General features: G+C 36.2%; 1 protein-coding gene and 2 long non-coding RNA genes across 5 annotated transcripts in view; 1 reads left to right on the top strand and 2 right to left on the bottom strand.

Moving 5' to 3' along the window:
* Nucleotides 1–249: 249 nt before the first annotated feature.
* Nucleotides 250–17168, bottom strand: LOC136277245 (uncharacterized). 2 transcript variants are annotated; one of them, XM_066159002.1, is made up of 22 exons: nt 17086–17168; nt 16451–16806; nt 14324–14369; nt 14059–14135; nt 13008–13155; nt 12550–12765; nt 11734–11941; nt 11307–11395; nt 10476–10619; nt 8140–8283; nt 7425–7618; nt 6440–6524; nt 6299–6336; nt 4409–4436; nt 4002–4030; nt 3642–3669; nt 2989–3017; nt 2757–2793; nt 2222–2259; nt 1857–1992; nt 1564–1740; nt 250–1161 (listed from the first exon to the last, which is right to left on the bottom strand). In XM_066159002.1, the coding sequence occupies exons 1-21, from the start codon at nt 17111–17113 to the stop codon at nt 1574–1576; spliced, it is 2265 nt and encodes a 754-aa protein (XP_066015099.1). In that variant the 5' UTR covers nt 17114–17168; the 3' UTR covers nt 250–1161; nt 1564–1573. The 2 variants fall into 2 exon arrangements, with proteins under 2 accessions (XP_066015099.1, XP_066015100.1); XM_066159003.1 differs by having other exon boundaries at nt 10476–10616.
* Nucleotides 17169–20012: 2844 nt separating this feature from the next.
* On the top strand, nt 20013–22018 carry LOC136277251 (uncharacterized). The gene is made up of 3 exons (XR_010715804.1): nt 20013–20153; nt 20548–20598; nt 21431–22018. It is a non-coding gene; the product is annotated as an uncharacterized lncRNA (long non-coding RNA).
* An 803-nt stretch (nt 22019–22821) lies between these two features.
* The window catches only part of LOC136277252 (uncharacterized), a 12720-nt gene continuing 12642 nt past the window's right edge, over nt 22822–22899 (bottom strand). For both annotated transcript variants that reach the window (XR_010715806.1, XR_010715805.1), the window contains exon 3: nt 22822–22899. This exon is cut by the window's right edge. This is a non-coding gene — a long non-coding RNA (uncharacterized lncRNA).

The following is a 22899-nucleotide window of genomic DNA, read 5'->3' as shown; positions in this document are numbered from 1 at the left end:
GGAACTTGTACATCAACAAGCACGCGGCATGTGAATTTAAAATCTCCTCTCCTGTTACAGCTTCCTTATTGTGAACTGTGCGATAATGATAATAAACAATCAAATTGTAGACTAATGAATGTCTTGTTTTTGTACAAGTGCCCTATTTCCTGATTTTAGAAAATCTTTAAAGAAATAAACGACAGGAGAAAGAAGCGCTACGATTTTCCCATCGACTTTTCAGCTAAAAACACGTCGACAGAGCTGGTATCTTTGTAAACAGCGATTTGTTTATTTAGCACTCGAGAAAAGTCAACTCAAAAACTTTACCTAAAACGGTGGTTTGTTCACTTAACAATAAAGGTAGGTTAATTTTTAAGTTAAAATTGATATATTTAAATGAATCAAAACTGAAGTAGAGACCAAACACGTCGAGTTTTGTCCCAATAGCGTGCGATTTGCAGTAGGAGTACAGCAAGAAAAATGGCCTAACTCCGTGAAAATGCACGCTATATATTTTGGTCTGGCGCGCTCGCTTTTCACGGGCCAAAAATAATATTTTTATTATTTCTACAAGTCTTTGAAGCAAACAAACATGCTTGAACATTTTAGACCTTTTCAAATACCTGAACTGAAAGTTTTTATTTGTGTAGATTTAACAATTAAAATGATGTTTTCTTTGCTGTAAACCTTTTGTTTACATTTATATTTCATTAATATTCATATTTTGGATTATTCGGACTCTCAATTATCTGGACTATTTACTGAGGTCCCGATGAGTCCGGATAATCGAGGTTCGACTGTAGTTCATCTGCTAATAAGCTTGATGGTGCTTTTTTGTTTTCTTTCAGTGATAACTAAAATAAGCCATTGCTTTTCTTGGGTAGGTTAAGTGTCATTTGGGGCTGTTTAGAATGAAAAGCTATCTCAGCCAGAATCTTCTGTTAAATGATTGCCCCGCTACAATCCCCTAACCCACAAAACAAAATTTAAACAAGTCAAAACTCGAAAGAAAAAAAAAAATGGAATGCTGCTGCTTTCTCCGCTCTCCTGCTCATTGACTTCGGTCGTCAGGACGAAATAAGTCCTGCCGGTTACTCTGACTTGCGTTTCAACAACCTGAGCGAGAGGTTTATCAGAGTCAATTGAGGAGTTTTTCAGGGTCAGTCGGGTCCAGAGTTCCTAAAAACGAATAAGCCAGTTTTCGGTGATGTTATTGGCTGGTGACTAAATTAAATATGAAGGTAGTTAAGTAATGGACTTCATTTTACAAGGGTAACGCGTCACCGTAACTACAATTACTGACAAACCTGTGGCCCCCAATTATGGTTCAACAAGCCTTTGTTATATATGAGGAAAAATGCTCCAAATTTGAAAAAATGAGGGTCACCTTGACAACCGATCCCCAAAAAACTGCAATCTCTCTACAGCGGCCTCTGTCTTTTGCCCCTAAGATGGCCGTCATGAAGAGATAAGACTGTTTTTTAAACTCGTCGTGTTTTGAAAAAAAAAAAAGGAAAAGAAAAAGGAAAAAGCCTTCGAGCTCGACAGTATAAGTGTTTCAAAATAGTTACAAGAACGTACCTGCCAAAGGTTATGATAAATCTTGTCCTTCACTTTTCGTTTTACCAACCATAGAATCTCTCACGAATTGTGACAGTGTTTCCTTATCTTGATCGTAATAGCAGAATTCAGTCTTTCCAAGAATTCTTCCGGTCGAAGAATGCACTCTGACAGTTACATTACCAGGCCTATCTGATGCTGAGGCACAAAATTGAAAAAATACAGTTAACAAAAAATAACATTAAATGCAAGAAAAGTATACGAAAAGGGGAAGTATAAAATCTTTTCGAGTATTGGAGCCATAAAAAACTTACCTGGAATTTGACCAATCAAATTAAAATCATTAGCTCTTTCCAAGTGAGTGACAGCCTTCTTTCCAAATTCTGCCCAGGCAGACTTTACTTCCGGTGGGAGACGCTTCAACATAACTATGACAAATAGTGATCCACCCTGAAAGAAACGCATGCCACTGGTTAAATTTATCTAGAATAGCAACGTTTTAAAAGGAGGAATACGCCCCACATGGTTTCTAGGACATACTTGTGCTTTCAGTGTCAACCCTATGAATGCAAGCACACAAAATCGAAAGATAATTAAACGTTCGGAAAAGTATATATGCAAGTCAAGTGCGAGCGCAAAAAGGAGGTATACTAATTTAGACAAAAAGAAAATTCTTTACCTCCATGGGCCCTTTCTTTGGGATGATTTCCAAAATATCTAAAAACAAATAAAAGTTACTTTATTAAGTCGGTGTTCACAGGGTATTTCAAAGGCTAACTCGAGTTTGGCAGACACTGCTTATCACAGTTGATATGAGTTTGCTAACTTATTAAGTGGAACCTTCATCCTAGGGAAAACCTCAGGACTAGGAAAAGAGTCCCTTGGAAAGAGGTTCTCCCTCAATGAAGGAACAGCTTCTAGATGGAACTTTTACTCAGGGGACAAATAGAAACCATAAAAGTGTCTCCAAAAGGAAGGCCTTTCTTCAATGAAGGTAAGAGATACAGTAGATTCTCTATTCAGGGTACAAGCTCAAGACCACAGAAAATTTTTCCTGAATAGGTGTTCCTTCAGTGATGGTAACAGATACAAAGATTAAAGAGAAGTTTATTTTATTACATCTGGATCCAAGTCGGCTTTCCTTGAAGGTTTTACTTAAATAAACGTTACCCAAACAAAAGTTCTTAACTATTAGAAGACAAACATGTATGTACCTTCAGGCTTTTCAGATAAATCTTCTGACGACAGAGGCTGTAAAATAACAATATCTATTGAATTGTGAATGGTTAAAATTTCAATTGTAGGTTAGATCTAGAGACAGATTGTTAGATTGCAATATGCAATTTAGAAGACAAGAAATTGTTTTGTTTTGCGTAGTGATGTAGAACCAATAATTGATTGTTGTTTAACAAAAAAAGCAATAAAAAAAGAATGGAAATTCTTTACCTCACTGGAACCTAGTTCAGAGGATGTTTCTGAAATATCCAAAAACAAACAAAAGTTACTCGCTTAAGTTGGTGTGAAAAGGGCGCTAGATAAAATACCTTAATTATGGAAAAAAGTACAAAAAAAAAAGAAATTTTCCACTGAGCGTTGACAGAAATCCTGGGTTGCACAGATAGAGCAGTTTTTTTCACAGTATCAAAAGTGACCCTGGATTGCTTTGGTTTTGCTTTATTTCCGTGATCGGTCCAGAAAATTCGCACCTTCAAGTCAACCAATCAAATGCAAAAACTAACACCAATCCCAACTTGGTCACACGCGTTTTCCCGTGATTTAAGTCGGTTGCCTGTTTTATGTTGAGTTTTCATCGGTTAATAATTATTATTATTAATCTTTGTTCTGATCGATAGTTGTGATTATTATGGTCTGGGTTTTTTGACGCTCAATTCAGAACTTCTCTAATGCTTTACTGCGCAAGTGATTGATCTGGAAAACATGCACCGCGATAAAATATAACGCTAAAACCAGTCGCAGCTTGGGTAGTTCGCGTTTCTCAGCATTTGAGGTTGTTTGTTATTGAATGTACTAGAATTTATCCTTAGCTCCTTTAAATACCTAACTTTGTTCTGATTGGCCCTTCTTTCCAGTGAACTTACCTGAAGCCATCTTGACATCTATTGGTTCCTGTAATAAGACAAGACACGAGCTCAGGTAGCAGGCACCTTTGAGCATATTCACCTCTGTTTTAACATTTATATTATTATTAATTGCAAAGACGTATTCATACTCCTAATCTAAGGGGTTTAATAGTTCGAGCAAATGATAGTTGGAAAAGAATCGAGAAGGCCATTCCTGAATCTCCAAAAATTTAACACTTAATCGCATTAAGCTTCCTTGCGTGTCAGTCTAACATAGGTCCCTCAGGACACCACGAAATTGATGTAAATCCAACAGCGAGGGGTGGATTGTTCAGAATCTGAAGGGAATGGGGAGGTGGAGTAATTGAAAGTTTCTACCTCGATGGGACACCAAGTGGAATGGAATCCTACGATATGAAAAAAACACACAAGTTAGACTTGTCCAGGATAGAATGCTTTAAATAAAAAAACAAATAAACGAACACACGCGGAAGTCAAAACTTTTACACAAAAAGAAGAGATTTTCAATTGATTGTCGAGGCTCATCCAGGATTGCACTAAAAATGCTTCACTAAACCCACAATTCGTCAAGAAAACAAACACTCGCATAAAGTTTGAATGTAGAACTATAACCAAAAGAGGCTTGGTCTTTCAGATTTCAAGTCCCGAAGTTGTATGTTCTAGGATTTATTCTCAGCTCCTTTACACATCTACTTACGTTCCGATTGGCCTTAGAGAACACTTCGGTTTTCATTAGGAAAGTGCTATCCTTTAAGTGTACCTACCTGAGTCCTTCTCGCCCCCCTCTCGTTCCTGTAATAGGAGAAGGAACCAAGTTAGCTAACATTCTACTTTGCACATATTCGGGTTCTGTCTTATGTAACTCATGTCAAAGACATACATGTACTTGCAATTCAACTGGTCCTAGTGTTTCCAGTTCGGGATAAATAAGAAAACGTTCAAAAGGGCATGCCTCCCAAACAATTCATATCTCTTTGTATTGAGCTTGAGCTTCTGTGCTTATCTACTACGTCTCGTGTTTCTCCCCACTTCTTGAGTGCTCTAGCCGCTTCCAAAGTGCTTAATAACAGAACAGAGCACAGCCAAGGCTTCTCTATTTGTTTTATAATAAAGAATCCATTAAATTCCCCGAGCAATACTTTCAATTTTCAAAACAAACTTTATTTCCAAAGCGAACAACAGTGTCGTCAGCATGCTCTATACTCTCATAAAGCACGCTACAATAAGCCAATCAGAATCCCTGTTAGAATGGTTCAAATAATCTGATTGGCTGTACAAGACTAAAGCTGTCAAAAGTGTCAAACCATCAAAGTTAAAAAACCATCAAAGTTAAAAAACCATCAAAGTTCACCTTCTGCGATAGTTTACAAACTAAAATAGTTCGGTAGGTCGAATTTCACACTTTTGCCTGAAGTTTTTAAGTCTCTAATACAGAATCTTGAAGTGAAATGTTCAGTGAACTTCAGCCGAATTATGGCTCATAAAAACACGCGAGTTTTTTTCATATGACAAGGTAGAAAACAAACTGTTCAGGGCGAGTGTTTTTTGAATGAACGACAGCCGAATTCACCGGAACATGAAGATCGCTCGGGATGACAGCGTCGCAAAACTCGGCTGCAATGACAGATGTGACTTTCCACTCAACGCATCGGAAAGGATATCAGAGCAAGCTCTTATTTTTTCACTCGAAGGGCGGCCGATGTAGTTTCTGAGGCTTGCTGTGATGACCAGAGATCGCCATGATGAGCGAGCCGCGATGGACTTCAGCATGATCATATTCGCTCAGACACCGTCATGATTAGAATGAATTTTAACAGTTATGCCAGTTTGGTTATATTTTTCATCATTTCTGTTTTGTTCTGTTTTGTTCTGTTTTGTTCTGTTTTGTTCTGTTTTGTTCTGTTTTGTTCTGTTTTGTTCTGTTTTGTTCTGTTTTGTTCTGTTTTGTTCTGTTTTGTTCTGTTTTGTTTTCGAACACTGAACTTTATATACTATATGAGTGTTAGCTGTGTTTGATTTTTATTTCCGTACGTAAGCTTGCAATCTAACTGAGCGTGAATCAATCTTTAAAACCTCGAATGTCTATTTTGTTTTTCCTTTGAGGATTTTCGTATCTGCTCACGTTTTAATAACGTAAATTACGGCGCCTGGTATGTTTACAAACCTTTGTTTGATTCTTCTGTTGCTACTTGTCGGCTCGCTTCAGTTCCGAAATTTCACTTTCAATTATCGGAAAAAGGCTAAAAAGAAGTCCCTGAAAAGCTCGAACATAGTACAGTTTGGCAGATGGCGTGACAGCTTTAGCTCAGCTCTATGCTCTATACTCTCATAGAGCACGCTCTTTCAACCAATGACAGTGCGCGTTATATCCGAACTTTATTATAATTATTAGTGATAAACTTTCAAGCCTTTCACTCTGACTATAAAGACATTCTCAACCAGATGGTGATGAGAAGAACCAAATTGTCAACTAGGGTTACTTTTGGATAAAACAACAAATCCTCAGAGCTAAATTATGAGAAACATGAGCCACAAAGTACAGAGAATTGATGTTTGAAATAGATCATGTCAAATAATTGATAAACTGTGTGACTTTCCTCGTGCCTGATTAAATTTGCCGATCACCATGACAATTTCTGAAATAATATAATTACCTTCACAGAGCCTGATGAGGGGGAAATATCTTGAACGACTGCAATAGTTAAGAAGGAAAATTTGTGGCAGTAAATCAAAGAAATCAACTTTGTATTTTTTTAAAAGAATAAAGCATTTAAATTAGACACATTTAAAAATACCTCTAAGTTGGTCCATGTCATTATCTGAATTAGTAGAGATTTCCTCCTCTGCCCAGTCTGAATCTTTGGCAGAAATGTCAGATATCTGTTAAGCCAAGGATTATTTAATGGTAGTAAACTTTTATGCCTTTTACTATAAATATCAAGATATTCTCCACCAGATGGTGATGAGAAGACATTGCAAATTTATGAAAAATTAAGGGTTTCCACTGGCCATCATGTGGAGAAGCTGCCAGCTGCACGGACATCCCAAGCTCATGTCTCAAGAAAAAGCAAACAACATCAGTTCATGAAAGCGTCAGACATTTTGTGACCCAGTGTTAAGTTTTGGGGGGGATTAATCATTTGCTTTTTCAGGTGAAGTGAGCTTGAGATGTCTTTGCCACCTGCAGCCAGTTAATTGTTGTATTTTTTCTGAAAAAGATACCAAGTTTTATGTTTTGAACTCAAAGTATACTAAAGCCTACTGGAGTAAATCATACATCAGAATTGTTTCATTTAGCTTTCACTTCCATCATGATTTATTTTTCATATCCTCATTCATTTAATTTTATTATCTTTCAAGAATATAATTTCCAAATAGTGTTTTTATTCCACCCCAGTTGCTGAAAATATTTTCAGCAACTGGGGCGGAACTAAGCGTTACCCATAAAGTCTTAGCCTCAAGGTTAGCCTCCTAAAGATTAGCCTCAGCCAGCAAACTTATGAAGTGCAGTCTGGATATTGTTTTGTTTTTCAACCGCTTGTGGACTATCTCTCGGACATCCTTCATGTTATCCAAAGCCTCCTTCAAGTCACTATCAGCTTCCTTGATTTCTATCAAGTTGGTCATTGACTCCCTAGTTCAGGTTGTTAGGGATGTACCAGCTCCGACAAGGCTCAGCCCTGCCAGTAAAAGTGGCGAGGCAGCCCCTTCTGTCATTACTGTTACAATTACTGCAAGGATGCTCGCAACACCTCCCAATATGCTACTATAATGAACTACCTTGCCTTCCATCCTCACATTGTCAAGTTTATCTGCCCCTGTAGGGTGACATTGGACAGCTTCCTGTATTCTGGGAAACATAACTTCCTTTTCTCTATATTTTTTAGCAACTTCTGTATCCTGAAGTGACTGGACATCATGCACATCAATGACCTCTAAGTTCATCGCTCTTGCTAAATTTTCATCCCCATTCACTAAGTTTGAGCAAAGAGAAAAAAAAACATTCATGACTTTATCACATCTCAAATTTGCAGAGTTAAGCTACAGTTGTAAGTTGCTACCATCTTCTCAAAATGTATATAGTACATTTAAGACATGGAAAGTTATGCAAATTAGTTTATAAAAAAAGACAAAATAATCTCTGCTTGAAAGTACATTGCCATTTCTTAAAAAAAAAATCCACATGGTAAAAAACAACATCAACTCAAACCCAAGGTCAAACAGGATAATTATGTGGAATCAGTGAGCTGTGGCATCATTCATCAAGAACATTCCCTTATTTTTGGAAAAAAATATCATTACAGCTGTTAAATGTGTTTCAGAGTAGTTGTGTGACAATTTAAAAAGATCAACAGCCAAATGTTTATGCATGCAGAAAAGCACTTCAATTATTTTCTAAACATGAAAAGCCTCTTGATGAAAGAAAATATTAATGCTAAGGAATGGGTTGGTTAGGGAGTATTTGTAAAATGGTCTAAAATGAAAAGGGAAATACCTTTATTTGACATAATGGAGATGTCATCTTCAGAGTCTGAACTTTGGGGCTCCTTAGAAGATGTCTTTAAATCTCCTAAGTACCCTGCATCCTTTGATAGATCACTTGTGAGGTCACCGCTTTCATTCTTGCAGGTGTTACATTCTGCTTGGTTAAAGGGAGATGAAAACCATTAGGAAAATTCTCATGTAAAAATTAAAAAAAAGAGAAGGTTCTGTATGGCCTGTGTTGGGATAAAAAGACGCTCCTCACTACACCATAGAATGATCACAAATTCAGCCGTGTTTGACCAATATGTACATTGTCATATGTTGTAATATTTTAACACTGCAGCTGAAAGAAGTTGTAAGTATCATTAAATGTATGATGGAACTGTGGCATCCCAGTACAAATATTTCACGATCACGGTTTCATCACTAACTTAGACCGTTAATATGGGAGTGATCATTCATTTGCCATGATTACGTCTCTGGCAAGTGTGATATGAGATTAATCACACTAGTGATAAAAATGTATTTCAGTAAAAATATTTTGTAATCACATTCACAGTCATCATGAATTATGCCCGCAGTCAAGGCAGTAATAACATCTCTGGCAAGCGTGATCAGAAGGATCACAACAGTGATGAGGGTGTATCCCAGTAAAAATATTTTGTAATCACAATCACAATCACATCCAATCTCGTTTGTGATGATGCCAGCACAAACTCTTTTGCCATGATAATGTCTCTCCCAAGCATGGTAGGAGCCATCACTACAATGATATGGGTGTTCACACCTAGTGATCAAGGTTCAGACCTTTATTGTTTTTGTTGTCACACGATGCTAAGAGAAGATTCAAGTTGTGATATTCTTAAAAATCCATAAAGGAACATCTGAAATCCTTGTGAGGATAATAACACATGGCTTTCTGTGGACAGATTTCACTCTTTGCCCACTCTTAACAAATTGATGCTAATCATCTTTCTTATTGTGATGGTCGAGCTTTAACTCATTTTGTTTATTTTAACTCAAGGCGCCATAGACATACATTATTTCCGTAGTGTAGAAGCTGTATGAGTTAAATGTGAACCCAGAAATGAAATTTGAACATAAAGATTTTTATTTGGTATGTCCAAGCAAACCCTGTCCAAGTTACTTTTGTCACAGAATTTAAATCATCAAGAAAAAAAATCATCATTGCATATCATCAGAACTACTTGACTTTTTTAGGTGCCATGTTATCGCTTCTGCTTCAAGGGAACAATCCCTGACAATGAAGTATTTCCCTTGGCAATTGAGATCAGTATCATTGCTCAGGTGATTATCAAGATGCATGTATTCTGATTGGTCAAGAATTGCATCATATTTTGCAATAGTCACCTAGCACAAGGTAATTATAGCAGGGGTGCTAGATCTCGAAATGGCTGTTTTGGGCTTTGGCATAATATCCAGGAAGCAATAAACGCAGTGGAAGAAAATACAATTCTGAAGAGCAAAATTACACTACAAAGTTTGGCGCAACAACTTTCAAAGGAAAAACATGAAGCTTTTGCTAATTGAATTGGAAAAATCTGTGAAATTCAGGTGGAAACTGGCTGCTTATCTCGACATGAATAATCAAAACAATTGTAACTAGATGGTTTCAACAACAAAACAAATTTACAGCAGAATTTGAAAGCACCTGAGTAATTATACTAAAACAATTATTCGCTTTTCAGCGAGTATTTGCGTTTTATTTATTACTTGTATTTTATATCTTTAGAAGTTATGCACACGGACTGTTCAAAAACATTGTCAATTTAACAAATAGATTCTGTATTGCCCTGTACCTGTTCAACAAAAGATAATAGGTGATGTCAAAATGCCTCATGTGCTACTTTTTTATGCTTACCACATTTTGACGTCACCAGTGATTTATCAGAGAGGTTAAGCATGGCGTTTACGGCATATGGGAAATGACAACGCCCACTTTTCCCACCCTTTTTGACAATTTTTGTTTGCTCTCCGGTGTTTTCAATGTAAAGGGAGAAGGTTTCGTGTTAATGAAAATGTGTGAAAAGTGTATTCTTTTATGTTGTTGAAAAGTATTAGTAATCGTGTGCTTTAAGGCAAAGCTTATTTACTCCTTCTTTGAGATAAAACAACTGCCTTGCATGACCGCCTTGCATCGACTTTACCAGGACATCATTAGCCTCATGCAAATTCTTTGTTTTTAAAGCCTGTAGCAATTTTGTGCTGCAATAGTGACTTTAGGATTTAAGGAGATTAAGGAGGTTGCAAAGAAAACTTGCAAACCAATGGAATGTGCTGTTTGGGGAGTATTCCTAAAATGGTCTTAAATGAAAAGGGAAATACCTCTTTTTGACGCAATGGAAATGTCATCTTCAGAACCCAAACTGTGTGGTTCACTAGACGATGTCTCCAAATCTCCTAAATACCCTGCATCCTTTGACAGATCACTTATGAGATGACAGCTTTCGTTCTCAGCGTTACACTCTGCTGGTTGACAAGAAAAGAAAACCATTATGAGATAATTTTAACGTAAAAAGACTTACAAGGTTCCATAAAGCCTGCATTGAAATAGAAATGCGCTTATTCACTTTCTCAGACAATGTATATTGTCATAATTATGTTAGCACTGCATCTGAAAAAAGTTGCAAGTATCATCAAATGAATGGCACTAGTGTGGAATACCTGTAAAAATATTTCTTGATCATGCTGTCATCACAAATCATGCCCATGATCACTCTTCATTTGTGTTAACGTCTCTGGCATGTATGATGAGAGTGATCACAAATTAACAGCGACAAGGGCATTCACACTTGGTGATCAAGCTTTGCACCTTGATACCACCCAATACTGTGGGGGGGTTCAAGTTGCAACATTCCTAAACATCATGATGATGAGGATTCTCACTTGTGGGTTTCTATATTACAGGTCGTATCCTTGCCATGGGCAGATTTTACCCTTGTCCAACACTTGTGACAAATTGATCTTGATCACCCTTCATGTTGTGATGACCAAGTTACTAAGTTTCTCTTAGTTTAAACAAGGTGTCATAGATATCACTGATTTCAGCAGTGTAGAGGGTGTATGAGTAACAAGTGAAACCAGATATGAAACTTGAGCACAAACTGAAGCTCAAAATGTAAGAGTGATTAAGTGTAGCTTAGTTACCATGCTTACTTTGAGCTTCCTCAGCAGCAGCCTGTGCAAGTTCTGACCAATTAATTTCGTTTGGATATTCTTTTGAAGCAGAGATCTCTACTGAAAATCTGCCAGTTCAAAAAGGTTAAATTCAGTACAAACTACATGCATCTACACACTACAATAAATAAATAACATATGGCATGCATCTACACACAACGATAAATAAAAGAAACCTAAAACTAATCTCTGATAACCGTATTGGGGGGGGGGGTGCTCTGTGTTACTTGGTGCATGAAGCCCTATTTTGAGACTACCCATTTGTTTCCTAGTCTCTCACCTCGGTGTCAAGTAATAAAATTACCACTAATAGTTGTTTGGATGCATGCAGTACCACTAAAGTACAATCCTTGTCGCAATGAAATCATGACAAGATTTCTAACTTTCAATTCTATGAATGATGTACCTCTTGGTCATGCCTTCCAGGTAACAAGCAGTCTCGTTATGGCCATGATCTCTCGCGACCACCTCAGGCAATGGTCGACTGTCCTTGTAAGCATTGAAGACCAGTCTTCCAGCCGAGGTGGAGAGGATCATCTCAATAAACTGCTGAGCACCCTCTCTTGCTGCATTATAAATCAGGAGGCGTAAAAACTGCACTTGTTGTGCATTTCCTGGAAATAAAAATTGAAAAAAAGGGAACAAAGGGAAATGAAGAGGAAAGTCATAAAATATCAATCTTGTGATTATGTAATATATAGATTTAGCCAAGCCTAAAAGTGGAGCTTGCATTTTTTTTCCTGCACGTCTCATCCATAAAACTAAAGCTCCTACTATGGATAACGTGTGTATATTAATGAATTTTCATTCGCAACCTCTCTGTGTCTGTGTAGAGAACTGATTCTTTTATAGATGCTATAGGGTTAAATTTTTTAAGTTAATAGGCAATTTTTGGGGGTCTCCTTAAAAAAACCTTGCAATGGGAGGTTAAAATTTTCAAAAACAGGAAAGAAAATTGTGCAAACCGTTAAAAAGTTTTCCCAACAATATGCAACAAGAAAATGTAAATTAATCTTGAACCCAGAGTCTCCTCAGTTATGTACATCTGTTGCGCACATGTTATGCTCAAATGTCCGCTGAACAAGAGTAAAGCTATGGCGTTGATGTGCCCATGGTACAGTTGGCCATGCATGCTGAAAGTAGCACCTTGTACATACGTTGCCTTGTGACTATAAAGTAAATATTTATTGAGGGCATCTTATCACATGAGATAAAAACTTACCAAAAGCCCCATATCTTTGTGGGTTTCCATCACTGCTACCAAAACTGCTGGCAGTGTGGTATGCCAATTCCTCACTGAAGTTTTTAAATTGGTCAGAGTTTTGAATCATGGCTGATGCTTCCGCTTCATCAGGAAAGTAAAAAATTTCAGTAGACCCTAGATAGGTATTGTTTTGATCTTTCAAGATCACATTGGCCCAACCAGATGATGGTGCCCCTGAAATAAAATCATTGAAAGTTGAAGATGTAGAAGTGCTGTACCTAAGTTGACAATATTTGCTGGCTGAAAATCAAAACACATCCATATAGTTCAACATCAATATAGCTGCAGCCTTTTACATATAAGTACAATAAAAAAATGAACAATGCTGTTGATTAAAAAAGTTAAAGGAAAAATTAATTAAATGCTGTAATATTATTTCTTAACCAGGGTATAATTAGTAACAAGCGTCAACAAACCTGGGATAGAGCGTCCAAATATACCTAAAGTTGTAATGGCCAGTTCAACATTGCCAAAGATGACCTCTGACTTGACAAATATTGCACGGACAGAGGTAACATTTGGGTCGAGACAAGGATGAAATGAGACACAAAAAGGACATCCACCCTAGAGTAAAGGAAGGATTAATTGTCTCTAAAGAAACACTGTGGAGCTGCGTCAGTAGGAGAGTACAACAGGGAAAGTTGGTTTTATCAAGTGAGTTGAAAATAAAAAATTGGCCATGGTGGCTGTAAAGAGTTTTTAAGCTAGGTTTCAATCATTGGCCTTTCATCAATTTTTCTGATGAAGGGCTGTTACCCAACTCAAGATTTTCCTCATGCAGCTAAGCTTCTGATATTATGCGATGGTACAGTTACTCACAATTGGACTTAAATCACCTCCAATCCAAAGTTTGAGGAAAACTATAATTATAATATTATTTACAGAAGCACATTAAGCAATGTGGCTACATATGAACAATGTGATCGATATTCATGTAAACTATATTTCCTCACATAAGTGCCAGTGAACCCAGCTTATTTAAAATTTCATCTAAATCAAGAAGGGGCACTTATTGGAAGGAGTGCACTATGTCAAGGGGGACACTTCAATTAATATACTATACAGAGTCTGCTGTAGTTGAAGCTTAAAAAGTTTTCAAGCTTTTTTTAAAGTTCTCTTTATTGAAGAAACTGCATGATTAAGGATAATCAATCCCACTATGACCTTTCTTAACACATAAAATAACCTTTAAAATGCAGAATTTCTTTTTTTTTTTCAACACATCACATTAAGGCCTTAAATTACAAATATGACTTTGTTTTCCTTTTTCAGTGGCAGAGAGTTACAAAATTTTTCAGTCTCAAAATTAAAGGTTATGATTACATGTACTTCAAAATTACCATCCCATACTCCCAGTCTTTTGGATTTATATGCATGTCATACCCATCAACCAATGCAAAAACTTAACTCAATTCACGAAATCACTAGCAGTTATATTTACCATTAAGCACCTATGGCAAACTTTACCTTCAAACGACTCTCTTCAGGTTCCATATCAACCACATATTTATCAGGGTCTCCTAACAACTGCAAAGAATTATCCTCTAGAATGTGATAAGAGGTCAGAGAAAGATAAAAGTTATTCCTACAGTTAGGAAATTCAGAGTAACTAAAATGCATTGCATTCTGTGCTTATATATATAGAGCTTTCTAAAATAACACGTGTACTGGATATCCAAGTAAAAAAGTCTCACATCACAGACAATTGGGCTGGGTTTTTTGTGACAATTACCTTGTGTCAATTCTGGATCACTTACTGATATCCCACTTGTCTCGGACTACGAAAGATGATCACAGATTAGACTTAAAATTAATAAAATAATTAACTTTATTTTAAAGTTTCAGTTTAAATACCATTAATATTAAACTTCAATTCAAAAGTTAACAAGAAGATGAATTGCATTGGGTTATAGTTCCCTTAAGCTCATCCATTGTGAAGTCTTATAGCAAAATTTTGCATGTAAGCCAGGTTTGTACTAGGATTTCAGTGAATGCTTTATCACTCACTCACTGCTCTGTGCATGATTAGCCTTGCAAAGTAACCTAATAATAAACTTTATTCAAGTGTTTATACACTTAAGCCATATCAGCTAATTGGGGATACTTATATATATATATATATATATATATATATATATATAGTAAAAGGATAAATATGTGCAGTTCTAAATGGGCCTATCATACTAAAAATATAAAAAATTTATATAAATATATCATTATACAAACAAAATTAAAAATTTGATTAAATAAATAACAAAATGAAAGTTTAAGAACTACAACAAGTGTTTACCAACCCCCATTTGTCATCCTTCAGGTGCCCAGCCAAACCAATCTTCCTTTTCTTATAGTGATTAAATATCTTTAATTTGTCTCCTATTCACTCCACAAGTATAGACCAAAGTATCTTTCAGAATGTTTACCATAAGTTATGGAGTTATATCATGGAATCATAAAGTCAGACTAAGTTACACAGATTGTAATTGGTGTCCGATCTTTGAATTAACTCAGAAGTATACTCTGGAGATATTCCATTTTTCATCTCAAACATCAAAATTGCCAAATCTTGCAGTCCTTTGCTGTAAAAAATTTGGTAGGCTAACCTTCTTGTCATTAATTACAGTTCTTAGATCCTTCTTCTGCATTCTTTCCCGTTTGCATTTATCAGATGCTTTTGTAAACAAACATACAATTGAACAATTGTTCAGTCCAAGAGGGATTACAGAGCTAAAGAGACACAACAAGGTCTTCTCAGGAACAAGTTCCACAGAATTATTGTAGAATTAGCTTTGAAACGCATTTCTGAACTGAAATATTCACCACAGTTAAGTTTTCTATCTATAACACTTCCTAATAAACGTAGAGAGTTTGTGTATTCAATCTCCTCATCATCAATAGTAACAGGTGTCTCTGATGTGCCTTTTGCTCTAGAAGCTAAGAAAATTGTGTAAAACTTGTCTTCATTTGTTAATAGCAAATTGCTTTTATACCAGTTAGCCAGGATCACCGCCTCATTATTTATGGTTGACTGTCACAACATGATCTGATCAATTCAACTTGAGCCAGATGGAAAACTAAACCTTTTGTTTAATACCTTTAAAATGATGATGCACCCTACGAAATAGGTGATTCCAAAAATATCTGATATACTATAATAAAAGCATCCTCTGGTAATTCTTATTTCACAGAATTCCAGGCCAGGGTAATGTGACAGATGAAAGGGTTCATACTGGACAGGAATTCCAAAGTCATTAGGAGGTCTAATATTCCCTCTGAATTTCTGTGCACAGTAATTCCCTGGTTATTGTATTGAACTGCAATTCTTTGTTAATTTTTGCAGAACCATCATTTTTAGACAGCAGATTGGGTTAATTGATATGACCAGAGGACAGTGGTCCTCTGTTACACCATTGTTCCCCACAGATACTTTTGACAGTTGTCATTCACAACATCTATATGTGATAAGCATTTACAAACCCAGTCAGCAGTTCTAAATTGGGGTCACCCAAAAACTCCTATATAAATATCAACTGTACTTAGAAAGACCATAAAAATATTCATTTTGGCAGTACCCAATAGACAGATAATTTTAGGAGAATTTATCCAAAAAACATATACGACTTAACAACAGAGCTTGTACAGATTTTTACTTGCTACTGTCTGGAAATGTTTATAGGCAGACAAAGAGTAATTGAAAGGGAAATAAAAAATTTTCACCAAAAAATTCCAAAAGAGAAGGAGGGCTAATGTGGGTGTGTGGGGAATTAACATTATGGATATTACACCAAGGTGTTTAACTTCAAAATAATGTCCGAACTATACTTAAAACGCCAAAATTTACCTGAAGTCTACTTCAAATTACCTGATCACCCGCAAGTTTTTCTCTTGATCCAAAAAGTAAATGAAACACTTTCGAAGGCAATTGGAACTCTCTCTCGACAATTTTGTTATTTTCACCAAACTTTCGACATTCTTTGTACTCCTTTGTTCCGTCATCTTGATAGCAACGAAGAAGAAGAGCCTCTCTAAAGCTGTTGCTTGCCCTACTTCGATCGATGCTTATGTCAAACCTGGGATTCTTCTTGGCTCTGTACTCAATATAACGTTCTACAGCAGCCTCCCACTTGATACGGAACCGACCCTCCGTATTGACAAACCACGCATACTCCTCTTCTTGAATTAATTCTCGGATGAAGTGGTACACTGTATTCTTGTTCCCTTGCGAATAGAACACATTGATCATCAATGTTTTAATTCGAAAATTTCTTGTTTGAGAGACAGGGGGCTAGACGTAAACACAAGACTGTGCAAAGTTGATGTTTTCATCTTTTAGTACCTTGTTAAGTAAAGTGGACTTGGATAAGAAAGAAATTAACTGTAGGAAATAAATATCCCGTTCTGATTCAACCAAGGTATAGAGGAGCAAAAAAGAGAGAGTCTTCTTTTCTCGGTGACACATGTTCGTAGAATTCGATGTCGGTTCGTTAAATTGCTTACCTCCGAAATTCTCCGCTAGTTTCGACATGTTAGATGTGGTCCAAAACGGTGAAAATGCCAATAGTTTAAAAACAACACAACAATAGATCAGTCGTACTTCCTTTGCAGTTATGATTGTGATTGGTTAAAAATTTTCAATACTCCCTTCTGATTGGCAGAGCGTTTTGGTTCCGGTTGGAGAGATCCAACTTGGGCACTGCTCGCATTGCATTCATTGCGGACTTACTGGGATACCAGCAGAAATTTTTTTTGGGATCACTTTCTGAAGGAGCTTAGACACCGGGCTCAATCAGGTAACCAAGCCTTCTGATGATTTTTTAACAATTCTATACTCACCTCCCCCGACTGGTTGAAGTGCGATTGGATGGGGACAGGGAAGGGAACATTTTTGTTATTTGCGCGAGAAAAAACAAATGAGAAGTTATCTATTAACCCTATTTTTTTTTTAATTTTCGCGTGAAAGAATATTACCTTATCTCACTGCGCTCCGTTCAAATACGAATCTTCTGCCTTTGGCTAAAATACGCTTTCTTCGTGAATTCTAAACTCTACTCACGGTCAAATGGAACCGAAGGGAATTTCAAACCTAGAAAATACTTGCTTCTGAATAGTGTCTTAGCTCTGCTCTCGGTGAAGTTTTTCCGAAGGACTCGCTAGATTGCAGAACAATCGCAAGAAGTGCACCTCGTCGAGTACAGGTCTTGAAAATGTATTCAATGTTAAAAGAAATCCTAGCAGGCAAACAAAATTAACCTTTCGGTGAACTACGTAATTGAACCAAGTACTTTTTTTAACGGAACACAAAATTCGTCGTAAGTGTAGTAATCCGCTTATTTATTCTTGACATTAAGCTTCTTTCGACTTAATAAAGCAATTGGTATCAATCATATGAAAATACGTATTTGACAACTTGATAATCTTGTTAGAACGTCATAGGAAGTTGTACCTTCAAAGAAGCTACGTGTAAAATTTGTAAGGCCTTATCACTGTTTATAGCGGTAAATTTATATTCACCGTGGAAGCTTTGCACGTCTAAGTTATTTGCTTGATTATTTTTTGACGCTGTTGTGTTGAGCATCCATCTGAAGTGTGCGTGACTGAGTGTTCAGGGTGCAAAGAGTGAAAACGGTACGCAAACCTAATAATTTCGACCCCTCCACCCCTCCCTGCTCCACCCTCTACAAAAATGAGTAGTTTCTGGACCATATTGACTTTAAATTTTACACTTGGTAATTCCTAAATTGACTGATGCCTCACACAAGAGAAAATTATTTTCATATCATATCTGTGCACCACTGAGGCCTTTCATTAATAATGAATAATGGCTCTGGGTCAGATGCGTTTGCAACAAAGGATGGAAAAAATGAATTGTTATTATTATTATTAACATTATTATCATTATTATTATTATTGTGTTACATACTCTTCACCAAATTTGAAACTTTACCACTCCCCTCCCCCAAAGCAGCTACATGTAAACAATATAGGGCCTTTTTTAAAGTCCTCACAGTTTAATGCCTCAAGGCTTGCTGGTTTGGCAGTCAGTGGAAAAGTAATGAAAGAAATACATTCAGTTGGATTTAAATGATTATAATTAAGATTTAAATATCAATTCCAACTGAGCAATGACTCACGATACAGAAAACAAGACATTGATTGCATTATATTAGGTGGCTTGATCCAAATGAGCCAAGAAAGCTTTTTTTTTTGTTTTGTTTTATACCTAATCATAAAAAAGCCCCATATTCTGTAATTATAAGTCATAAAGTGAAATTCAGTACTCTAACTATATTCAATAGACCTTACTGCAGTTTTCAACACCACCTTAATGGGTTGGTGGGTAGGCATGACCTTGCAGTATTTGTACGAGAATCCAATGTCAAATAATCTTTGTGAATTATATTAGGTGGCTTGATGCAAATAAGCCAAGAAAGCATTTTTTTTTTGTTTGGTACCTAATCATAAAAAGCCCCATATTCTGTAGTAGTAAGTCATGGAGTGAAATTCAGTACTTTAACTATATTCAATAGACCTTACTGCAGTTTTCAACACCACCTTGATGGGTCGGTGGGCAGGCTTGACCTTACAGTATTTGTGTAAGAATTCAATGTCAAATAATTTTCGTGAAAAATTCTGTTATGATAAAAATATCAGAAATATGGCAAACGTAAGCAACAGTTGTAAACGTTACAGGAAAAGGATTCTTCTGTAAAAGAATTTTCTTCTTGCAGACTAAAATTTCCTGAAAAAAAATAACAGACAATGCAAGGAAAATCTATTACAAACAACAAGGCAAATTAAAGGACAGGTACAGCCATAGCCACTATGAAGTAAGCATCCCTACCACTCCCAAAATGCATTATCAGTTGCCTCAGATGTCCAGGCAGTCCAGGGAACAATTTAAACATTGACTCAGTTTTGTGTAATCAGATTAATTGTTGCTAAGTGCATTATTTCATGACAACGTACTTCAACAAGTTAGGTAAACATAAAGTATATACCACAAAAGCAAATTATTTCTGGCGTTATCGCTAATTGCGATATCAGATCAAGAAAGTATAAGGTTATTAATAAAGAGTTAAATTTTAGCTGTAAGCTTTTCGAGTTATTGATTTGACAATTTACTGTACGTTGTAAAATTACAAAAGGAAACACTAAATTTAGGTTGTAAAACACTAAAAAACTTACTTACTTACCTTTCAGTCTCAAAAAGTTTTCCTCTTTACTGCTTTAAAAATTTGAGCTTGTGTTTACTACTCGCCGAAGTTCCTTGAATTCTCTAGTGTGACAAAAAAGGTCACGCAAGCAAGAAAAGGCTTGGGCACAAATTCAGTAGGCTTGGCTACTGAGTTGAGCCTGGTTTCTAAGCTCCTTCAGAAAGGTCAGCATTAGATTCCATCCACCAAAACCACCTCGGTCGAGAGGGACTGAGATGCAATGATGGACAACTCATGACTTGTTATACTAAAAGAAAATTACGAAGTTACGACAACATGCCGACTTATCCCGATGACCTAAGTGTATTATTTGTTTGGGAAATTGCGTCAAAACTTTTTACTCAAGAAATGGTAAGTATTAATTTATTGTTCGATTGTAGCATTATAAAATATTTTACGCAATTTTATGCAGATATTTCACGTATTTAAAAGGTGCCCAGGTGTTACGTAGTTTTGGTGGATGTCAACAGGGAACATCCACCAAAACTTTGACCAAAACCATCAACAATATATATTTTTAATTTTATCTATAGCCACTGTTAGATCTTCAGGGAGACAAAAGATTTATACCACTAATTAGCGGTTCGTGCTCTTGCTAATTATTTCTTATGGTGCACAATTGCTGACCGACCAAACGTTCATAATGATTATCATAACTCATAACACATAAAATAAAGTGGTTTTGGTGGATGTTTCTCTCCATCCACCAAAACCACCATAGCAATTTCTGCTACTTCCTTTACAGAAGACTGATGTGACCTGCTATTTGGAGTACATAACCACAATCTATTTCTCTGTATGTAGCGGTATTTTGCAAAGTTCTTATTTGTTTAAAGTAACCTTTAATTTCACATGGATGAATAAGTATACACTCAAGATGCAGAATGTCTTACATTTTACAAATTATTTCCCTTTTTATGGATAGATAGTGAAAGGCATTTGCCACATTGGCAAATCAAACCATCATATACTGTGTATTTTGTGATAATTGTTTGTTTTTGCTCACAATATCCAAAACAATTGAGGGGATAAATTCAAATAGCAAATTCTATTAATGGTTAAAATTAAATAACATTGGAAGATCAAATTAACTTTGTACTGTTTAAAATTCAGTTTTGATTTCTTGCCTATTCCAGCCTCTTAGTATTCAAGAGCATTCCTTGTCATTTTTGTGTTCTTTTGTGTAACATAACTTGAAAAATAAACACAGAGAAAGGAAACCACAAAAGGATTAAACTTGGAGCTAAAGCAAAGTTTAAGTTGAGCCATAGCTGATCTAAATACTGAGCACTTTATACTGTAACCCATTTAGCAGTAAAGTTTATCTATATGTCTGTCAGCTTGTCACAAGTTTTACCCCTCTCCTCTAAAAGTCTCTATAAACAAATTTTTCTTTGTGGTCCCTAATTGATGATAAGTATATTACAGCTCCTCAATTTCCCTCTTTCAAGACAAGGTTACTTTAAATTTAACAAAGTAATGGACTTGATAAAACTCAATCAATAACTCAGCTGGCTGCTACTCACAACCTTAATTTCTTGATATCAGTATACAATAATCAATATGTTATAAATAAGAACCGTAATGCTTAATTTTGCAATGATCACCTTCCTCCTTTTCATTTGCAGACCAGACTGGAACCTCCATAGGTGTGTTTGCTTGTTTTGAGTGGGGATGAAAGAAAAGGAATCATGCAGCATATCTGATTTATTAAACCGGATTCGTTCTGTTTATACATGGGTAGAACTACTTTGTTCTCTGAAAAAAATAAAATTTCTCACATTTTTGTCTGTGCTTTGCAGTCAAACTTCCTTGTGTCTTGAACAAGAAATCTTATTTTCTTGAAAACAAAATCTTTGTTTCTGGCCTTCTGTAATAGGTAAATATAACAGTGTAAGATGAGTGATAGTGTATTTCTCAAGTTTATTTTTTGGAATGTGACAAAACGGAAGTGTCATAGCGTGATAAGGAGCCAATATATGATTGCTTGATAGAAAGCAAAAAATGCAGAATTGCATATATTTTCTCCTTTGTCAGCAGCATATGTTAGTGAAAAGTTCTTATAATTGTTAACTTCTAAACCATCTTCAATTTAGCCAAGATTGAACTGTTATCACGTTTGTCATAAAAGTATTCTGAGATCAATGTCATATGACCCATTCATGTGTGTACTTGACCTTTAGAATTAGCAAGCCATAGTTGACAGTAACACAAAGGTTGAGGATAAAAAGAAAATATTATATACAATACTTCTTCTGCATCTTTTCGTTTCCTTTTCTCTCCAGCTGTTCTATCTATGCCGTACTGGCAATTGAACACTTTCCTTCCCAATATTTGGAAAGGCACACCAGTAAAAAACGAATTTTTGCTCTTAAATATCTCATGCATCTTCCCAGAGTATTTTGTGACTTCTTTCCGAGGAAGGAGGTGTAAGCATTAAGATAACCCGAATGATTCCACAATTGTGGTATCATCCAAGCCATGCCAGAGAACTTGAACTAGATAAAGTGGTGAGAATGCACAATAGCGATAGCAAAGCTTTGTAATGCCCTTTCTGAAGGGTCAGCATTAGATTCCATCCACCAAAACCACCTCGGTCGAGAGGGACTGAGATGGAATATTTAATGACTTGCAAAACATAACCGAAGATTCTCGGAAATCCGCGAGTGATGTAGCCGAACATCCAAAGCTGTAATTCCCATGATTCTTGAGGCACAAACAGAAACAGCATGGCTAGAATTTTAAAGCGCGAACCCTTGCTTGATGGTAGACATGCGGATAATTTAGGATACGTTAATTCTGTTGATGAGGCGCATAAGCTTATTGCGGAAATTGAAACAGGATTGACGACGAAGTTTTCTTTCTGTAAAGCTGACAAAGGTTTCAGGAACACTGGTGTATATATATATATATATATTGACATAGCTCTTTGGCATTACAAAGCTTTGCTATCGCTATTGTGCATTCTCACCACTTTATCTAGTTCAAGTCCTCTGGCATGGCTTGGATGATACCACAATTGTGGTAAATGGGTGAAGTATGTAAACCCAGAATATCCAGCAGGAAGTGAAAGCCTTTCAATATTTAGCAAATAGAG

The sequence above is a fragment of the Pocillopora verrucosa genome, chromosome 12, assembly GCF_036669915.1.
Source record: "Pocillopora verrucosa isolate sample1 chromosome 12, ASM3666991v2, whole genome shotgun sequence".
Lineage (NCBI taxonomy): Eukaryota > Metazoa > Cnidaria > Anthozoa > Scleractinia > Pocilloporidae > Pocillopora > Pocillopora verrucosa.
Note: the sequence above shows the minus strand (reverse complement) of the source record. Positions and strands in the feature narration are given on the sequence as shown.

Excerpts from the sequence above, each read along its gene's own strand:
- LOC136277245 (XM_066159002.1), bottom strand. The coding sequence starts at position 17,113 with ATGTCGAAACTAGCGGAGAATTTCGGAG. Across the intron at positions 13,156-14,058 it reads CTGAAGAGAGTCGTTTGAAG|GGTGGATGTCCTTTTTGTGT; the intron begins GTAAAGTTTGCC and ends CCTTTACTCTAG. Across the intron at positions 6,337-6,439 it reads TGACATGGACCAACTTAGAG|TCGTTCAAGATATTTCCCCC; the intron begins GTATTTTTAAAT and ends TAACTATTGCAG.